The 21,569-nt window shown below is 38.6% G+C and overlaps 1 protein-coding gene across 1 annotated transcript in view; it reads left to right on the forward strand.

Moving 5' to 3' along the window:
• Window positions 1-21,569, forward strand: part of Dapp1 (dual adaptor of phosphotyrosine and 3-phosphoinositides 1) — a 50,134-nt gene that overhangs the window by 2,577 nt on the left and 25,988 nt on the right. The window contains exon 2 of the mRNA XM_020180998.2: window positions 17,046-17,168. Within this exon, the coding sequence (XP_020036587.1) occupies window positions 17,046-17,168 (123 nt within the window). The remainder of the gene's footprint in view (window positions 1-17,045; window positions 17,169-21,569) is intronic.

Consider the following 21,569-nt stretch of genomic DNA (forward strand, 5'->3'; position numbering starts at 1 on the left):
CACTTAAAGAATTCTGGGGTGTGAACTCAAGGCTCACACTTGTTGGGCAGGCACTGTACCACTTGAGCCACTCTGCCAGCCCTTTTATTTGTGATGGGTTTTCTGAGATAAGGTCTCGCCAACTATTTCACTGAGCCGGCTTCAAGCCGCCATCCTCCTCATCTCTGCCACCCAAGTAGCTAGGATTACAGGCATCAGCCACTAGCACCTGGCATCAAAGAATTCTTAATGTAAATGAAATTTGTTCTTCAAACTTTTAACCCACTCTGGTGAGGTATGATTTATACAAAACAAAACAACTGATTTACTGTAATTGAGAGGTAAAAGTGTCTGGTTTTAATGACCTAATTTCTAAATTATATTTAATAGGTAATTTGCATAGTTAGGTAAGATGTGTTTATATTTTTATAGTATCAATAAATAATTTAGTCATTAGATTACAGAACGTTAGTGTTAGTTCTTTGGTCTCTTTTTTCCTTCAGACTCTGGAATATGTAAATCCTCTAAATTGACCCCAGTACCCCTCTTGCCATACATGTCCCCTATAGGGCAGGTGGCAGGGTTAGTAGGCCCTGGCACCCAGTTTACCCAGTCCTAGTCTCTAACGAATCCTGGGCCAGCCAGTGAGGGCTCTACCCAAAGCAGTGTGAAATGTGTGACCAGTAGGTATTTTGGATCCAACAGGACAAGAGTTTCAAGTCCGGAGAGAACAGAGTAGGAGGACCAGGGAGTCTTCCTTGTGGCTCTTCTCAGTCACAGGATAGTGTTGTAGAAATCTATGCTTCAAAGATAGGTTCTCAGAGTAAAAGGTAGTGGTAAGTTTCCAAGACTTTAGCTATAATGAAGCAGCTCTGGATCACCCAAGGCATGGCAGCTGAAAGTGACAATACATGAAGATGTCAGTCAGCAAAGGTTAGGATGAATAGAGACAAAGCTTTCTGTGACCTTTCCCAGAAAGGCAAGAACAGGAATGTCCTTCTTCACCAGAACCAATGTGGAAGGAAAATGATAAGAAAAGCTGATGTTTTGTCCTTTTCTAAAAATCCCTGGGTTTTAGCTCCCAAGAGCAAGAAGAAGCCCTAATCTCTTCTTACTCTTTCAGCAACCCTCTATTTTTCTGGGCAAAGACTTTGTCACTGTGTTTTACCACTGTGTTAGCCTATGACCAAAGAAGCATGTTAGTCCTTTCATGAAGTTAATACAAGGGTCTTTACAAGATACACTTAAAGCACACATTGATGCTGACTCAAAGATAATCTAATTCCTTTAAAATGAATGTCTGAATTCACAGACACATTCTCTTTTGAAGAGTTTACATTTCAATAAGGATGAATCAGTTTTGGAACCTAAACTGTTTGCCAAAATGAAGCCCTAGGTTGTGCTATAATTTTTGACTTCTGAAATTACATAACCTACTGTTACTCTATATAGAAACATAAGGAACATTTTTAAATGTGAGTTTTTGCCGATCTTTAAGAATGTTGTTAGGTATGCTGGTGTAAACCTATCATCCCAGCACTTGGGAGGTCAGGGAAGGACTGTGAGTTCAAGTCCTACCTGTGCCACACAGTGAACTCTGTCCCAAAAAAACCCCACAAAAATGTCTATTGAACCTATGGGTTAAAAACTGCTCGACCCATAAGCCATTGTTATTGCTCCTCCTCTCCAAGATAAACTCTATGGCCCAAGTATTTGAACTCACCCTGAACTCGGGCATCACAAAGTCCTTGATTTTTTTTTTAAATTAATCTCTTTTCACAGCCATGCTAAGGGCAAGAGTGAATTGTTTCCATCTATCTTCCTTTTCAAGTATTTCTAGGTGTGAGAGTCAAAAAAATTAAAACTTTTTGTTTGCTGAAATATAAAATGTGATCTTTCCAGGGTCTCAGGTGATAAAAGTTTTTGCTATACACTTTCATACATTAATTTTTATCAAACTAGTTAGTATTTTTATATGTTTGCAAGCAAATATGCTTTCATAGCATAGCTTGTGTCTAGATAAGGTAAGTATAATTCTCATATCATTCAGTTTTAACTGACAAAACAGTGTAGAAACTGCAGAACTGTTGTAGAATTTTCACTTGTTGGTCTTGTCCTGGTGTTACCCACCTTTGTTTTGTTTTGGGCTAGTTTTTGGTTTTGTTTAGTGGATATTGGAGGTTGCCCTGTGGCCTTCAGCATTCCAGGCATGCTAAGTTAGCCTTCTATCAATGAGGTTCACCCCCCCACACCCACCTTTGACCAATTACGTACCTACTCAAGAAACCTTCCCAATAGGGAACAACTATGAAATCACCTTCAGTGTCCCCTATTGCATCAAAAATTAGTGTAAAACTTTTAATTGACCATTGATAACTGTGGATGTTTTTAATTCTGTGGATTGTGTTTAAGCAGTTAAAAAGTATGTTCCTGGTATTGAGTTGCTAAGGGGTATTGCATCTCAATTTATTGAAATTATAAAACAGAACTATGAAATTTATAATGCATCCTATTGCATAGTTTCAGATACTGGAATTAAAATTGATAATTTATTATTTAAAAAAAGCAAAACTCAAGAGAAGGGAAATGAAACAACTAGTAACTTAGTAACAAACTGGTACAGAATTACTAATCAGTTAAGTATTTAAAACTCCAGCAGTGATACATAGAGAAATCCCTTTGAACATCAATTTAAATATTAATAATGAAAGATAAAGTCTTATCTTTATTTTAAAATAGGTACAGTGTGTGTCTGGGTGTTAATAAGTGGAAGGGGGAGAGGGAATGGAGGAAATTAAGGTAAGCATATATGGTTGATGGACTTCATATACTATACTTATATGAAATAGAACAAAGAAACTTCTTGCAATTGCTTTAAGTGGGGTGGGGAGAGATTTAAGGGAAAGAAGGAAAGGGGGTAATCTAACCAATGTACAATATAAGCCTAATTGGAACAGTCACTATGAATCCCCCCTTGTATAATGAATATATCCTAATAAAAAATTTTATAATAAAAAAATAAAACCCCAGCAGGGCTAGTAGAGTGACTCAAGCGGTACAGTGCCTGGATAGCAAGCATGAGGGCATGAGGCCCTGAGTTCAAACACCAGTACTACCAAAAAAATTATGAAAAAAAACCCCTCAAATATGTAGTGAACACAGAATGTCTAATTTCTTGAACAGGTGGAGTGGCTCAAGTGGTAGAGAGCCTGACTAGCAAGAGTGAGGCCATGTGTTCAAACTTTAGTACCACCAAGATAAAAAATAGAAGTAAAACCCCAGCAATATTTTGGCTATAACAAAGGTTCCTACAAGATAATGTAGGAATAGTATAGTTTTATGTAACTGTAGACACAGAATAGATATAGTAAAAATATTTTACAATATTTTAAAATTAAAATATTCAAGCTTTCTAGTCAGACTTTTTTTTAGGTTTTAGTACTTTTTTTATTTATTGTTGTGCTTTGTGCTGAGTGAGAGAACATTGTGGCATTTTATAAAATTCCTTTCAACATATCAAATATATCCTACTTGAATTCACCCTCTCCACCATTCTCCTTTATCTCCCCCTCCCCCCATTCCTGGAATAGTTTCAGCAGGTCTCATTTTTAGTGCCCATATTTGGCTGGGTTGGCCAGTGCCAAGAAAGTAGGATTCTAAGCTCTGAATATTTATTTATTTATTGCAGTACTGGGGCTTGAACTTAGTGCCTACAACTTAGCCACTCCACCAGCCCATTATTTGTGAAGGCTTTTTTTCGAAATAAGGTCTTGCGAATTAATTTGCCCAGGCTGGCTATAACTGAGATCCTCCTGATCTGCCTGGCTAGCTCTGAATATTTAAATTAAAAAAAGGTCTTTATATTTTTTATTTATTTGTACCCCTTAATGTTCACACATAAGAGAAAGTTAGAGTACATCTAGGCTAGACAAACTTTTTTTTATTATTATTAAGGACCAGTTAACAAATATTTTGGGCTTTGCAGGCTTTACAATCTCTACCACAATGCTCACATCTATCATTGTTATGCAAAAACTGCCAGAGAGCACAAAACAAGTGACCTTGGCAGTGTTCACACAAAATACTATTTACGGACACTGAAATGTGAATTTCATATAATTTTCATGTGTCACAAAATATTATTTTCCCTCCCAGCCATTTCAAAATGTTCAACCATTCTTGGCTCACAGTTCATCCAACCAGGTGGCTGCCAGGAATCCACCCTCAGCTGGTGGTTTGCTGACTCAGGGAAGAAGAGATCACAAACAACACGAGTCCCCATTAGGAGGCACCTATGTTGCATACACCACTCTGTCGTCCAAAGACATTAATATTCTAGACTTCTATATAAAGAGATTTGAGTCAGAGAAATCAGGTTGCCTGAAGTTCCAGAACATCTGGGTTCAACATGCATGCTTATTTCACACGTTGCTCACCTGTTCCAACAGTCATTATTATATCTATGCACCAATCCCATGCCAACCATATGCATTATGTCAGTTTGCCTTTACAGCAACACTTCCAGTAAAGTATTATCATCCTCACATCATAGATGCAGCGAGTGACTTCACCAAAGTCCAGTGCACTACCCAGGTCCCAGACTTCCTAAGCAGTGGAGCTGAGAGGCATACCAGGGAGCTTGTCCCAGAGCTGATACACTTGCACTGTGTCACTGTGCAGTGCTGCTTTGCAGAGCCCATGGGTCAAAGCATATGTTCTAATATGCAAGTAGGAAGTATTGCATGCGTACCATGCACCAAGCACCTCTACGCTTCGCATGCATGAACTTATTCAATTCACACATTACTACTGTTACTAATGTCATCTGTATTTTAGATGAGAACATAAAGGACAGAGCTCTTGCTAGTAAAAATGTTCAACTCCAGGGGCCTCATTCATAACCACCAAGGCAACTTCCTAATTTTCATCAAAGTTCTCTCTTTTTATTAAAGTACAGCTTTTTAGTGTTCATGTTAACTGAGGGAAGCAAAGAAAGTTCAGTGATTACTATAAACTGACAAAGTTTACTATAAAAGGAATTAGTCTTTCTATTCTTCACATAAATATACATATGCATGTACCTAAAGCCAGACCAGTATCTTAATTAATCGGACCTTCATTGAATTTTTGTATAAATTCAATTTTCTGGGCTAGAAAACATTAAATAGGCTAAGAAAAGTATTAAGTCACAAGTGTTTGCAGAGATATGAGACCGAGCAGAGCAATAAAGCTTTGTGTCTCTTCTGTGCACAGTTCTGTAACGTTGGATTCTAAAAATGGAAGTGATTCTTCTGTGGCTGTGTGATAGTATGTAACTAGGGTACTGACCCTTAACTCCTGAGCTTCCTCTTCAGTTGTGCTTTTCTGTTCCTCCTGTGCGTGACTTCCTTCTACTTACACGTGGAAATCTGTCCTACAGTTTCTTCATATTGGGAGGAGTTGCTTGGCTGCATTCCTTCCTCTTCCATTCATTCATAAATCCATCCGTTGAATGAGGACACTGTGCAAGGCAGCATGGGGATATTGAAATGAAGAAGAATGGCTGTGCAGAGACAGAATGCACTTGCATGCATAGTTAGCATGCTGCATTGTGTTGCCTGAGGGGAAACACAGAGCACGTGGCAGGAAGGAAGGAAATCACTGGAAATGGAGAGGGTGACCTTAGACCAATGTGATGTTTGTCAGTTGTAGTCAGAAAAGATGACACTAGCTGATGGAGTGGCTCAAGTGGTAGTGTCTACCTAGCAAGTATGAGGCCCTGAGTTCAATCCCCAGTAACGCCCCCCAAAAAAAAAAGAACAGAAAAGATGACATTATATATATATATAAAAAAAAAAGGCCCAAGTTAAGGAGTTAAAGTGGCAAAACATAAGTATTCAGAAAACAAAGAGTTTATACAGCTTCACACCTGGGACCCATCTGGATGACCAGCATTCAGTCAGGCCAGCTCTATAAGAAGGATCTACCTGGTTTTTCTTGTGAAGTTATACATTTATAACCAAACCATTGGATTTGGTTTTTAAAGCCTGGGTTAATTTTTAACTCCTTGTAATTGCCATAAATAAAAAATTCTATTCTGTCACTGTATGCTTCTGGACTTGCCTGAGCAACAATAGTCCAGGCTGCTGAGTCCTCAGGCCGTTACTAAGCCACTTCCACTTTCTCTGTGGTCAGGCTCTTCCTGAGCCCTGCCCACTAGTGCTTTCCCGTGTTATCTCTTGTTTAAAAATATTTACACCTTTAAAGAAACCTAACAATAATCATTTGTTTTGATATGTGTTATTATAATTATATAAGAGAATGTTATGCTGCAAAGACACATGTTGAATTTAGTGTTAAACTGTCATGACATCTGTAATTTATTTACCTGTAATTTATTGAAAACTATATAATGAAAAAATATGACAAAAGGTTAAAAATTATTCTACCAAAAGTATGGGTAGTATTTAAATATAGCCATTGTTTAGACTATTGTTTGGGTACTAATTAAATGAGGTCATTCTTTATACTACTTCCCTTCATAGTAAAAAGTTAAAATTATAGTAATATACAAGAGTTATTGAAAATTGGAGAAATAAAGAAAAGCACTGAACATGTCAGCCATTTTCTACCACCTAAAATGACATTGTTCAAATTCATTCCAATCTTACAAAAATATTTTTCTGTGAACACATGCACATATGTACATATATACACAGGTTGAATTGGGAGCACATTTATGCATATTTTTGATCTTGCTTTCTGGTAGGATATTATTTTCCATCATCTGCTTCTCTGTCTCAAAGCAGGTACTGGTCTGGTCTTTCTTGGGCCAGCCAATTTCCCTAAGTTAAAGTTTGGATAGTTAGGTTAGTCCAGATCCCAAAAGGCCAGAAACAGATTTGGTCAATAGACAATATGGAATCTTTGAACGTTTGTAGGAATATGGAATTACATGGTCCTCATGTTTTGTTTTTAGAGTAACTGGGCAGTTGAGCATACTGAGTGGAAATTGCCCAGAGACAAGAAAACTACTTAGTTTATAGATTAATGAATGAGATTTAAAGTGATGATCTGGAATAGCAAGGAAGGAACAAGGTGGAAGCCAGTAATTCCATTGAGCAAAATAAGTGATTCACATCCAGATAAAACTAGTTCTACTACTTTGTGGATTTTTTTTAGAATGGGATCCAAGGCATTTTGAAAACCTTAATGTTCCCAGTATCTTTTCATTTGTCCTTTTACTGTAAATTTCTTAAACTACCTGGGTTACATATTACTGTTTTATTGTTCTGACTCACCACCAATAGCTAATATGTTTTGGGTTGATTGCTCAGATTATCTTAAAGCCACTTTGTAGATGCCAGTCCTAAGGTTATGCCACCTGCTTCACCTCTCCTTTTAGAGGTGTACTCCTCAGGAGCAGGTTATTCAGGCAAATTGTTCATGTTTGTCTTCTCCACCTGAGCCTGCCACTTGACAAAAAGCAGATATTTAAGTGTTTGCTGAGTTTGCCTTAAGTTGAGTGGAAGCCAAGACAAGAACTCTCCTGACTTCAGCCAGCGAGCACTCCAACACACCAACCTGGTGGTGTAGTTGCATTCATGACCCCAAACTCACTCAGTCCCCTTATGCCCAATGCTTTTTACTGGTAGAATAAATTGATGTTGGTTAGAGATGCCATCTGATCCAGGGACCTGAGAAGAGCTAACTCATGAAACAAGGGTCTTCCTATAGGTTTTATATCCCCCAGAGTTTGAGATTCTTTCCTGGATAACGATGGTAGTTGTCACTGGCAGAGACAGTCCAAAGACAATTAACATCAAGCCAGCACTTTACGGAGTACAGGATATAAGAGCAATCAAAGTTATTGCAGATCAACTTGATTACACTCAGAGATGGGTCTTCCTGAGTGAAATTCTGCTTATTGAGCCCTGCTCAGCCAGGCTAGGCACCCTCAGATTCTTATCCATGCAAATTTTTCCTCCAGTTCAAACCAATCAATTCTTGCAACCCATGAGGAGCAATGATGGTCTTTTGTCCTGGCAACCATTCTCTGCCTTGGGGACTGAACAGAAGGACTTTGTTGTGGTAAAAATACAATTTTTACCCTTCCCTCAAGTGAGTGGCTGTGTCCCTCAGGCCACTCCAAGTCTCTGACTTCTCTGGATATGCTGATCCAAGTAGGCTCTGTGAGTCTCTTTTTGTGTGTCTGCATCCTGATTTCCTCATAGGTTCTTGCCTCTGTCTTCTGAGTCACTGTTTTGTCCTGTATAAGTATTCCCTAAGTCACTATTCCTAACTGTTCTATGTGCTTCTGGCTATCTATATGAAGTATGGGCCTTTCTTTGTCTCTTTTTTTCATTTTTATCCTTTTCTTTTTATAAGACAGGGTCTTGCTATGTGGGGCCCAGACTGGCCTGAAATTTGCAATCTGCCTGCCTCAGCCTCTCTAGCATTGTGATTGCAGGCATACCCCACCATGCCTGTCTGTATCTCTATCTATCTCTCTACCCACAAGTGTTTGACTTTCTTTTCTAACTCTTTGTGCCATTCTGTGTCCGAAGCTCTGAGTTTATTTCTCTGTCTTTCTCTGTTTCTGTCTTCCAGAGCTTCTTTCCTCATTCCTCAGACTCCAAGAACAGGTTTATCCTAGTCTTTAACTCCCACAGAATTCTCTTCTCCCTATTTTTCTTTAGTTGAATATTGGCTCTCGTTCCATCTTTAATTGACAGATTGGTGAGCTGGGCACATATTATGTCTCTGTCTTTACCCAGGTCTGTTCTGTAAAGCCTAAGGCAGCTGGCCTCACCATTTAGCTTTAATTGTAGTTGTGTAAATGTGGGCATTTAGTGTAGAGATATGGAAAGCCCCAGCCATTACCAAAAACTCCCTGCTGAAAGGATTGTGGGGAGTCTCCCTTCAACATCCCCTACATATCACACTATGCCTGCCTGAGGCCTTACAACTTCCCTGATCCTTTGCAAGGCCTCTGCTTTTGGTTCTTTCTACTTGGACCATATCCATTTCTATAAATGGAGAAATAAGCTCACACCTGTGAATATGTGACTTTATATCTCACAGAGACCACACCATCTTATCTTAGATAGAGTCTGACTATAACATAAATCGAAGTACTGGTAGGATTTGAGCTAAACAAGACAGTTCCTTATCCTAACCCCATGATTTATGATGGTTGCAAGAGAGGACCAAGAGCTTTCTTTACTTTCCACAAAACTGAATATCTAACATCAGTACTATGAACAAATGAGCATGAATAAAATCAGCAGCCAGGCAATCCCATGGAATGACTCTGGTGCTCAGGAAGGATTAACCCAAGTAAAGATGGCTTGGAGTAGGAAAGTCTCATAGATTCTTTTCATGTTCTATCACCATTGTGTTTAGAAGGACTGTGAGGTCAAGCCACAGACTCAGAAATAAAGAAGATAAATCACTTAGCTATGCCATCTGTGACTTTAGGAAGGAGAATAACACATACATTAAATATTTGTCATTTTTGGTAAAGAGTTCAGAAGGTATGTTAGTATTATTCATACTTTATCTTAGCCAAAAGGCCAAGAAGTGATATCAATTAAAATGAGAATAATTTTGAAAATGAAGAGAAATAAAAATAGTCTAGGAAGAGCAGTTTATTGATTATTCAACTCCAGGCTCTTCTACCTGCTTTCACACAAACGGGGATTTCTGTTCTTGCTTTTGGTGAATTGTATGTCCTCTTAACTCTGATGGGACAGAATCTAGGTTCTATTTCACTTCTCTTTGCCAGGAAGGGGAAGAATTGACCATTTAAACATGAATAATCTGTATACCTGAGTTACTAAATAATTTTGTCATCAAGAATATGCTATCTAAATAGGTGTGTATGGTTCACCAGTTCTTCTGGCATTATTTTATATTGCTCCCCAACATGAGCCCTCTAGTTCAGCTAGGTATTCTGTTGCCATGAGTATGCCAACCCTGGTGCCTTTGCTCAAAACATCCTTTCTCTTGAAATGCCCTTTCTCTTACTACCTGATGAATCAAATAATTCTTCAAGTCCCAGCTCATGATCTTCTGCTGCCTGAAGCTCACCCTGATTAGTCCAGCCTTCCATGAGCGCTCCCTCCTATGCCATTTACTGTTCACATAACTAAGATGGCAGCTCTGTGGGGATTTCTGACTATGATAACCTGAAGATCTTTTTCCCTTCCCATGAGTATTAAAAAACCACTTAGTACTGTGCTTTGCCCTTCTCTCTAGATACCAAACACGGAGCTCAAACTCTTGCAGTTGTTAAAGTGAATTATAGTTTTTAGGATCTAAGAATCCTTCACATCTATGTTTCTCAAACTCTAAACTGTGGAGCCATCACCTAGCTCATCAGGTCATGGTGGTGGCCCAAGAGTGGCATTTCCAGCAAGATTCCAGGTGGTGCTGATGCACTCAGTTCCTAGTTTGAAGAGCAGGGCTTTTCATTGCTTTGCAAATACCAGGTGCAACCCATTAGTGAATTTAGTTGGTTGCATTAAAAAATATTCAAGTAAGTAGTATATAGAAGGACAAATATCGTTTCTGATAACTTTTTGGGTTTTCTGTGTATGTGCCTGTAATGTATGTTTGTATATATAGGTAGTAATATCAAAATATATTTTACATGTGGGTTGATTCAAAACGTTTGAAAGTCTTTCCCTCAAAGAACAGAGCAAATGAGATAAAAACTGAAATCAGCAAGTTAAAATAATAAAACCAAATGGGATAAGAAACTGAAGTTTCCAATATGCTGAAGCAATTTTCCAGAAGTTTCTAGCATGAAGAAGTTCTGGAATGAAAGGAGAAGAGGCTGAATTGAGCCCCAGCATTCTGGATCTAGTCAGCCTGTATTCTCTGTGGTTGCGTTTATTTCCTGTACCTTACCAGGAGGCAGCTATGAAAATTCTTCAGTGGGTGGATGTTTCCTAATTTGCTACTGTATCATGGAAGGGACAATACCACTGTTTCCTTCAAGGTTAACTGCTGGTTTTGATATTCTTATAAACCCAGTACAAATATTTTTTTGAAACTTAGTCTCTGCTCTGTTGACTCTATTAAACTTGAGACATCATTGTGAAAATGTGTAGGCCTTGGAGGAAAAAAAGAATCTAACACATTGAAATCCCCTGTATAACTATCATAAACTAATAAAATTGTCTTTTTAAAAAAATGAAAGACATGAAAGTATAACAGGTCCTGACCAAGGATGGGTGCCAGTGGGAGGGGGGAAGGCATAAGAGAAGGGTGAATATGGTGGAAATACCTTGTATTTATGGATGAAAATGGAACAATGATACTTGTTGAAATTGTTCTAAGAAAGGGGGATAAAGGAGAAAGTAGAAAGGGTTGAATGTAATTAAGATTTATTGTAAGCACTGATGTAAATGTCACAATGTATCCTTGCACAAAAATCATATGCTAATAAAATAAATAACACATTGCTTCTAAAGTAGGGCTATAAATAGCACTTTCTCTTTTTTACTTTGTTAGAGAAAATAAAAATAAAAAAGGAGTTTTGTTTGTTTGTTTTGTTAGTTTCATACTGCATAAATACGTATTCCTAGCACCTAGCACAGTGTCTGGCATATCTATAATATATTACATAATTTAGCAAAGCTTGTAGCTAACAAACTTCTGCAAAAGTTGAAGAATCATGTAAGGAGTTCATAAAAGAAGACCATGCCAGGCTTCTCCTGGGCATTATTTCTAGTCACCTTGACATGTGGGGACACTGAGGGTGCTACTTGTGTGGGATGACACAGCTCATACATTAAAAGTGGTTGGAGCAGATGGGCCAGCTGAGGAAGCATGAAACAGAGGCATGACCTCTCCTCATCACAGTCTCACTGACCCTCCATATATGGCTATGGTCCAAAGTGGCTGCTCACTGAATACTTTTTATTCAGCATTTCTCAGTAGTAAATGGGTTTCTTGCTACACTGAATTCTTCTAAAAGCATTGCTCTTCTAAAAGCAGTAGAGAAAAAGGGCCTGATTGGGCATTTTAATCAACAGTAGCTTCATGGTGAATCAGCTGTGTGATGCAATGGTGAAGAAACTGGTGCAATCTCAGGTTGTCCTATGTGTGCCTGGCAGCGAAACAAGACAGATGTTCTGCTACTTTGTCTTGCACATCAGAGCTTATCTTTAAGATGGAATTTAAAACTTGGAAGATATGTAGAGGAGATTGGCTCTCCGGGTGATAAAGGAACCAAAAGTCTTATAAAAAGAGAAGTCGAAGATAAGGGAAAGGGAAGAGGGTGCATTGTAAATGCTCTCGGCTCTTTTTATAAGTATCATCTATGTAACTCCAAGAAGTAGATCTGAAACAGTCTGCTGAAAGCTGTCCAGCAGGAATTGGCAGTTCAACAAGGCAAGAGTTTTCGGTCCATCAATCACAGACATACAGAATGGGCATTCCTATACGAGTAGTTCCCTGGCATTAGAAATATGCAGATAAAGATTGGGTAAGAATCTTGCTAGGGTTTTGGCTGGGGGTGTAGCTGAATAGTAGAGAGCTGGTCTAGCAAATGTAAGGTCCTGGGTTCAAATCCTCAGCACTGCCAAGAAAATCTTATTAGGGTTTTGAAACTATTCAAACACTACAAAAATTGAAAAGAATGTAGATCAAACTGATGGTTGTGATTCCTCTGCAATGAGGGATTATGTGTGGCTTTTATTTGCTAAGTTACACTTTTTTTTTTATGTTGGAGCTTACTTTATTTTTTTGTAAAATTTTTTTAGGATATATTTGTTATATGGGAGGGTCATAGTGACAATTCCAATTAAGCTTATATTGTACATTGATTAGATCACCCCTGTCCTCTCTCTCCCTCAATCCTCTCCCCAACCCACTTAAAGCAATTGCAAGTGGTTTCTTTGTTCTATTTCATATAGGTATATGAAGTCCATCAACCATATGCCCTCACCTTAATCGCCATCGCTCACCTTCCCCTCCCACTAGTACCCCCACACACGCATGCTACCTATTTCACAGTGCTGTCTTTCATTATTAAAATTTAAGTTGATGTTCAAAGGGGTTTCTCAATGAATCCCCATCTAAAAATAAAAACTATATAACTTTTGTAATGACCAGAGGCAAGTTTACTGGGAAGTCAATGAAGCTTCAGCTTCAGGTCCCCTCACTTGTGCGACACCAGCGGTGTAGTTAGTAAATGTCACCTCTGAGAATTTAAGATTTGTCCCTGTCACAATAGTTTAAAATGCTCTTGAATCTTGTAGCTTATACATGAAAGAGCCTGATAGATGGTCCCAAAGTTACCTACAATCCTAAAAACTTCCTTACTAATACCACATATAAAGCTGAAAATGTTTCAATACTATCAAGAATATTTTTAAAGTGTTCTACACAGACTTATTTATTGTTCCATTCCTTCTATAGACAATTATATTATAAAATTGTTATATGAAAATGCAATCAATGACTGTGTAGCAAAAATATACAGAGAAAATTATAGGGGTCCTTTGAATCAATGAAAATAAGTTATTTTTGTCAATTTTGTAATGTTTGTGATATTTGTCAGTTCAACTTTTACTCTCCCAAGTAATTTTGCAGTGGACCCTCTCGTTCATATTTTGCTCACTTATGTCTGATTATTTCACTAGAAAATCAGTATCACTAGTTACATGTAGGTTCACTTAAAGTAGATGTGCTAAATTTCACCTCCAGTTTATATCCCTATCAATAATAAAAGAAATATCCATTGGCCCCCAAATTCTCCAATACTTAATGTTGCTTAGTTCTTCTGTTATAGCTAGTCAAGTGGGTAAGGAAAAATATCCTATTGTAGTTTTAGCTTGCATTTACTTGACTAGTAGCCAGACTTTATTTGAAATGTATATTTCCTCGTCTATGAAAGACTTTCACTTTCTCTTCATTACATGTTTATATTTTAGTTTTCACTTAGGTTTTACAATCAGAAAAAAAAAAAGAAACACACTTTTTAAAAAGACAGGTTTATTTGAAGACATTTTTAGATATTGGCTTTTTCAAGAAACCTGGTTTTGATAGTTCTTCCTAGAACATTCTCTGGGTACTTTTTCCCCTCTTGGATGTTGTTTGTAATATACTCGTCTTATACCCCTGACTAGGTTAATGGTTTCTTACAGCCCAGTTAGGGGCTTTTCCAGTTTTGTTCACCTTGACCTGCCTACACAATGCCTTACATAATTTTGCACAGATTTGAAGCAATGATTGAGGGTAGAGAATGTTGATTATGAGATAAATACCAACTGAACTCTGTTTTTAACTTTTAGTCATTTATGTATACAAACTTAAACAACCACATTAGAGGTAGTCCTATTCCTACAAAAGCTACACAGTGTTATTTGGGTGTATATCTTTGATAAAGGTATGCCCACCAAAGGGTTCTAGAAAAGAATACAGCACTCATTAAAACAGGAGGTTTAAACTTTTATGGAAGACGTATTTGGGGAATATGGATTCTCATTGCACCATAGACATCACCCTGTGTCCAGGGCTACCTGGTAGAATCTATATCCAATCAGGTCTTGGATTCCATAAAAACCAAGGTAGAAGGTGAACCCAAGCAACAGTGCTGCCTAAAAACTGACCATCTCTGAGGATTTTCCAAACAGGAGTACAGGATAACTTTTCTTGCTTTACACTCAAGTATTTCTTATATATTTATGATCTATAGTTATTATTTAAAAGATTACCATAAAAGTTCTTACCAAAATTATAATTAATATCAGAAGAATTCTGTGAAACTTTAACATTGACTTCAGATTCCATTGTAAAGAATCCAAAGGAATGTGCAACTCCTTTATGTTTTAGAATTTTAATCTAATGTTACTTCAGTAAAGGGGCTTATATGATATCTTATGCTGAAATGTTTATCCTGAAGCTAATTATTGGCAAAATATATTGAAGAACTTGTGGAGATTTCACCTATCAAGAAGAATTAGAAATTTGGCTTTAGTTGTACCTGAAGTTTATAATCACTTCCCTTGAAATTCTTCCAATTGTCTTTTGAAATAATTTTGAAGTGGACAGATTTGAACTTGTCTGGGAATCAGGTGGATGAATGGAGCCACTCTGGAAAAACAACTCAGTGGCTGGTCTCATAAATACTTTTCATGCCATTGCTTTTAGCTAGAAAACACATTCCTAATAAAATGTGGAGGCATCATCTCAACCTCGAAAGAGGAAATGTGCTTAAAAAAAGAAAGCAAAGCATGCATTAGGAAAAATATTTTGGAGACCTGTGCAGAAACTTCCTTACACAGATGCTCTTATGTTTATTCTCTATTGCCCAGGCTAAATTCCTGCATATAGGGACATCACAGTAGACACCTGTGTAGCTCATGACAAGATTTCAATGCAGGAGTCAGACTCTTTAGCAGTACTCAGCTTATCACATTGACATTATCTGTTAGTTGTCCATCTCTCCCTCATCTCCACTGCCCTGGACTGTGGGTCTTGGTAGTCAGCAACTGCCTCTAGTACCTAGATTTCTCTTATCCGAACTAAATAGGAAGGCATAAAAAATTTTATATTGAACAACAAGAAAATCGTACCACAGAGGATACATTGCAAGTTGTGACTTTGGCTGCATGAGAGCAACTAACCTACTGAGTATTGCTGTTTGCCAGGCCTGTTCCAACCACTTCACCCATGTTAACATGAGCAAGTCTCACAATTGGCCTGTGGAGTACAACTATTATTAATCTTACTTTGAATGTGAGGGAACAGAGGCGCAGACTGGTAAAGAACTTGCCCAAGATCTTAGGATGGGGACCCACACAACACAACTCCAGGAGCCAAGATTTAATTGTTATACTGGACTACCACAATAATGTGCTTAAAAATCATGTGAAAGACCTGTCATTAGGAGAAACAAAGAGCAAGGAAGTGCCCTAGAAAGCTTAGTCCCATAAAATTAGGAGTGAGGACATGCCGTCTACGTGCATACACTCTCTTAGGAAGAAACACAAGACAGCGATCAACATTGTTGTCCTCTGAAGAATAAAACAGGGAAAATGAGGGTGAAGGGTGAAAGAAAAAAGCTTTATTTTCACTATTTTGTCTTTTGGAGATGTGTGTCTGTGTGTGTGTGTAGAGAGAGAGAGAAAGAGAGAGGGAGGTGTTTGTTACCTTTTCTAAGACACAAAGATAAACTTTAAAACACGTACATACAAAGATCAATTTGAATTTCCTTGGGACTTTCCCAGATCTTTAGATATTTGTCAGTTTGAAACTGTATTTGATGGACCGATGCTTATTATAAAACATCAGAATTCCCTGCACCCAGCTTCATTTCACTTATAACCTGGGGTCCTAGGACAATAGTTCAGTGGTTTTCCCATGAAATGGTCCTATACTTGTAAAGGAAAGTGCAAGAGGCTTTAAAAGAAAGAGAGAAAAGTCGTCCAAAACCCTATTCTTATGGCTATTTTGGATTGGACTTTTAAACTTTTCTGTTTTTAAAGCAATACTCTATTAGTTTGCAAAGCTGCCTTACAGAGTACCATAAACTGGGGGGCTTAACCAATAGAAGTCTATCATTTCATAGTTCCAGAAGTCCAAAACCAAGATGTCAACAAGACTGATTCCTTCCGAGGGCTATGAGGAAGTATCTGCTCCAGGCTTGTCTCTTTAGCTTTGAGGTGACTATCTTCATGTTCACACAACAGTCTCCCTTACGTGGCAGTCTAGCTCTTAATTTTCTTTTTTTACAAGAGGACACCGGTTATACTGGATTGGCTTTAATGACCTCATTTTAACTTGTTAAAAACCTTATTTTCAAATAAGATCACATTCTGAGGTACTGTAGGTAAGGGTTTCAACATGTGAATTTTCAGGAATTCAACCATAACATACCGTTGTAGACAACTCACTGTGCTCTCCCCATAAGCTTTACCCAAGGACTTCCTTGTCCTGGTGTTAGGGCTGAGTTTGGTCTCTGGCCTACTCAAGATGCAGAATATTGCTAAGTAACCTTTGAGAGGAAACTCCAGTGAATGAGGGGTCACCTTGATTTGCCCTGAATGAAAGCCCTGTTCTCTCTTTTCCAGGTGGTATCACAGCAACCTCACACGCCACGCAGCCGAGGCTCTTCTCCTTTCCAACGGACGTGATGGGAGCTACCTCCTGAGGGACAGCAATGAGCAAACTGGGCTGTACTCCCTTTCCGTGAGGTAGGGTGCTTAAGGACTCAATTCTGCAGGATCCTATCTGTTACTTACTGACTTTATCACCACTCAAAACCCTCTAGCTCCTGTTGGCCCTCCAAGTTAAAGGATTTCAAACTCTGAATGGTGAGACTATAAAAAAATTCCCACTCCATCCACTAGCAGGAAAAAAAAGTTGTCAGAACAGGAGGAGATTTAGGGAATTATTTAATTCCAACATCTCACTGGACTGATGAAGAACTGAAACCCCAAATGGTGACAATCAGGTAGCCAATAAATCAACAATAGAAACAAAATTGAAAGCAGGCCAGTGTCCTTTTTGCTATGCTTTGCTTCCCTTGGAAAACTGAATGATTTGTGATTGTACATCTTGTTTAACCACAAATTCAATGGACAATGTGCAACTTTGGTGAGGGGGTGGTATTAGTGATTGAACTCAAGGCCTCACACTTGTTAGGCAAGTGCTCTACCACTTGAGCCGGGCCCCTGTCCTTTTACTTTTTTTAGTTTGCTTTTCAGATAGGGTCTTGCTCTAACTTTGCCAGGTCTAATCTTGAACAGAGATCTTCCTGCTTCTACTTCTCAGGTAGCTGAGATTACAGATGTGCAACACCACACCCAAAAGTCAATATGCATTTTAAAAATTTTTCCTCTAAGTGGGCTGACTTTCTTTCTTGAGACTTCATTTTCCCCTACTGGCCATGCAGTGACTGTCCAGTCCTTTCAGAGTTTCTCCTCACCGCCCCCCTTCCTCCCTAGCTGGGAGGGTCTGAGAAGCTAACCCAGTTCATGGTAATCATGGGAGGTGACTGGTTCTCAACAGCTTCTGATACTTTGGCTTCTACTGAAGTGCAGCACATCACCTGAGTTGTCAGGCAGTTCTCCAAGAATTAGGCTGAGGATGCGAGGATTCCACACACTTCCCTCTGCCACTCACCATTGACCTCCAACTGACACTGATGGCACCTCCATGTACCCCTAGAAGGAAGCCACAGGTTCTCTTCACAGTGCGGTCCCTTGACTCAATCTGGCATAAAAAGGTTTTCTTTTCTCTCCTGCTGGACCTGGCCATTACCTCCTCACCACTCTCTGAATGGCAGTACCTACATTTGCTTCTGCTGTCTGAATCCTTCTTTCCATCCAGATCAACAACAGCATTTGTTTGCTTGGTTTTGGTTTTGATTTTTAATCTCCTCTCTCTGATAGGGGGATAAAACTGGTTACGAGAGTAATTCCCTACTTAATGACAAGCTTCTTCTATGAGATCAAAGCAAAGAAATAAAATATTTGCTTATCTTCTTTTGGGTCTTACGGACTTCTGTATTCATCTTCTATGCTACATAACAAATTACTGAAAAAAATTAGAGGCTGAAAAACCATGTTTCTGACCATCTCACAGTTTCTGACTGTCAGAAGTTCAAACCTGACATGGCTGGATTTTCTGTTCAGGGTCCTACCAAGATAAAATAAAGGTGTTGGCTGAGGCTGTGACTCATATCTGGAGCTCAGTATCCTTTCTTCCATTCCCTTCTTTCCCTCGCTCCCTTGCTGGAGCAAGCTTTCTCTCACTAGAAAGTTAGGGCCAGGTGTGTTGCCCACTCAGGTGGAGACACACAACTCTCATTGCTTCTTTTCTCTATTATTCTCTTCATTTACTTTTCTTCTTTTCTCTATCTTTATTCTTTAAGGCCTTACCCCCTTACAGTTCTTTAAATCCTTGCTTCTAAAGTCTTCTTTAAAACCTTGCTTTGCTATTTTTTAAAACCTCTTTTCTTACACTCGCTCTGTCCCATGTTTTCTCCTAGCTTTTCTTTAGCATAATCTCTCTTAAAGTCTTTGCCCTCAGACTTGCACTGTCCCATGCCCTCTCTTTAGCTTTCTTAAAGCCTCGGTGCTCAGACTTGCAAACAACAGCACACCTAAAAACTGCATATGCATAACTCTTAACGTCTTTGACTTGCACTGTCCCATGTTCTCTTTGGCTTTTCTTTAGCTCAGCTTTTCTAAAGCCCATGTATAAAGTTCTCGGTGTAGGCTTTCTATAACCCCTCTTTAGCAACTCCCCTTTAGCAATTTCCCTATTGCAATTCTTTTCTCTTCAGCAATTTTTTCCCCTTCCAAAAGTCTCCCACACCAAAAAGCCAAAAGCCCAAAAGCAAAATCCTCAAGCAAAAAGCTCCCAAAACAAAAGCCTTGTGTCCTCCTCCAGTGAGTCTTTTATATCCAGTGGTAAACAGGGTGGAGCAGTGGTTCTCAGGGAGGGGCGTGACATTGTGACAAGAGAAACCTGTGTTCCTGCTTCTCTGAACATAAACAGTTTAGGAGAAGCAGCTATTCTGCATTTCCCTCCTCCATGGCCAGGGCCGTACCAATCTCTGCCTACAGACAAACATTTAGGAAAAACTATTGAGCTGTGTCTATGTCTAGTTTTCATAGATGCCTTATAATCTGCTCTCCACATTTTTTATTCTTTTTAATTCTTTTAACTGAGGCCCCCATTTTTCTTTTAGCTGTCTTTCGGGGACCAATGTCAACTGATAGAGGCCACTGAAGTTTTATGCCATATGGCCTCTATAGGCAGTTTGTAGTGTGGCTATTTACTGTCTTCCTGGCCAGCCAAAACATGGTCTTTGTGATTTCCTCTTCTCTGAGCACAGAACATTCTGTTTCACAGAGCTCATATGATTATCATATGATAATTTTACCTTAGAAGAGACTGATTTGAAACCTTAGTGATTTTCAAAGTCCCTTCACAGCTGCATCTAGAGTAGGTTTTGATTGAATAATTGGAACAAGGTATATGTACTTCAGGGACTTGAATTTGGAGCCAGCCCTTGACAATGAGTCTGCAGGTACCTACTTGAAGAGGGGAGGAGGAAATAGATAAAGAGTGATGGGGCAAATTAGATAAAGAGAGAAGGAAAAAGAAAAAAGCACATTCATTAATGTTGTCATGTTACCCTACCATATTTTGTTTATGAATTTTCTGAATAAAGGAGATGGAGATATCATTAATCCAAGATGAACTTCTATTTGGGTGACAGCAAGATTTGCGCTTTCTCTAATTGACAGTGATGTTACAAGTTCATCAGATGGTTATGCTGCAATTTCTTTATACCATGGATCTTCTGAGTCTCAAACACACACATGTGGAATTATTGGGTCAAAGTGTTAATTAACTTTTCACCTGTGTACGTCTCATCTGAACAGTTAGATTATAAGTTCCTTATGAATAGATGGCATATATTTCATCTTCATGAAAAATTAAAATGTAAATCATTGGTTTCCATTATAGGTACTTGGGAATACTATTTAAAAAAAAGAAAACAAGGGGGAAAAAACCACACAAAGACGACAGTGTGCCATTCATGAAGATGACTATTCATTTATTCATTCTTTCCCTTAATAACAAATATTTCAAAGCATTCATTCTACACCTACTACATTAATAAGTGATATAGAAGACTCAAAAGCATTTTTTCAGGACATACAGTCTCATAGGGCTAGTAAGACCCCAAACTTACTACAAAGTACAGAAAATAACATTAAAAAGAGCAAGATAATTGTTTGGGTGGTTGAGAAGAGAAAAGGCACCCAGCTTATGCTGGAATTATCATGTAATGCTTGAAAGAAGATGTGGCATTTAAAGTGAAACTCAATGGGTAGCTAGAATTTCTACCAGCAGAAAAAAAGGGGAAGAGATTGCAACGAAAGGAACAGCATGAGCAAAGGGGCAGAGGTGGAAACTCTTGGAAGAAAAGTATATCTAGTTGGACAAAGGTTCAGAAGGTATGAACCCCAGCCCAGCAGCATCAATTGAGAACATGTTAGAACATACATTCTAAGTGTCCACTGTGGGCCTACTGGATCAGAGTCTGTGGTGGGTTTTAACAAGCCACGCAGGTGACCCTATTTATGCCAAAAGAGTATGGGCTGTATGATGGGAATGGGGCTAAAATGATAGGAGGGAACAAAGTGCAAGGAGGTGTATTTTATTTTATATTCTACTTTATTTCAAGAATGAAGTGGAGGACTGGTAGAGTGGCTTAAGTGGTAGAGCATCTGCCTAGCAAGTGCAAGGCCCTGAGTTCAAGCTCCAGCACCACCAAAAAAAATGAAGTAGAAAATGCAAAATGAGAAATTTGATATTTTATTCAGTAGGGAGTAAGACAGGGAAGAAAGGAAAAAAGGGTGGGCTCCCACAGCTAACTGACAGAAGCAGAACCCAGGATGACTACCAAACACACAAGGGAGGAGGCCCAACAACAGAGTACGTGGTGAAGATATTACACACCATTTCTTTCATCTCTGTTCCCTGCCCTTCTTAAACTCATGCACTGTAACAGTGTTAAAATTCAAGAACTCTTTTTCTAAGTCCAAGAATTGTCTCTTGTCTTCAGTAGAGTA

Source organism: Castor canadensis, chromosome 9 (assembly GCF_047511655.1).
Source record: "Castor canadensis chromosome 9, mCasCan1.hap1v2, whole genome shotgun sequence".
Classification (NCBI taxonomy): domain Eukaryota; kingdom Metazoa; phylum Chordata; class Mammalia; order Rodentia; family Castoridae; genus Castor; species Castor canadensis.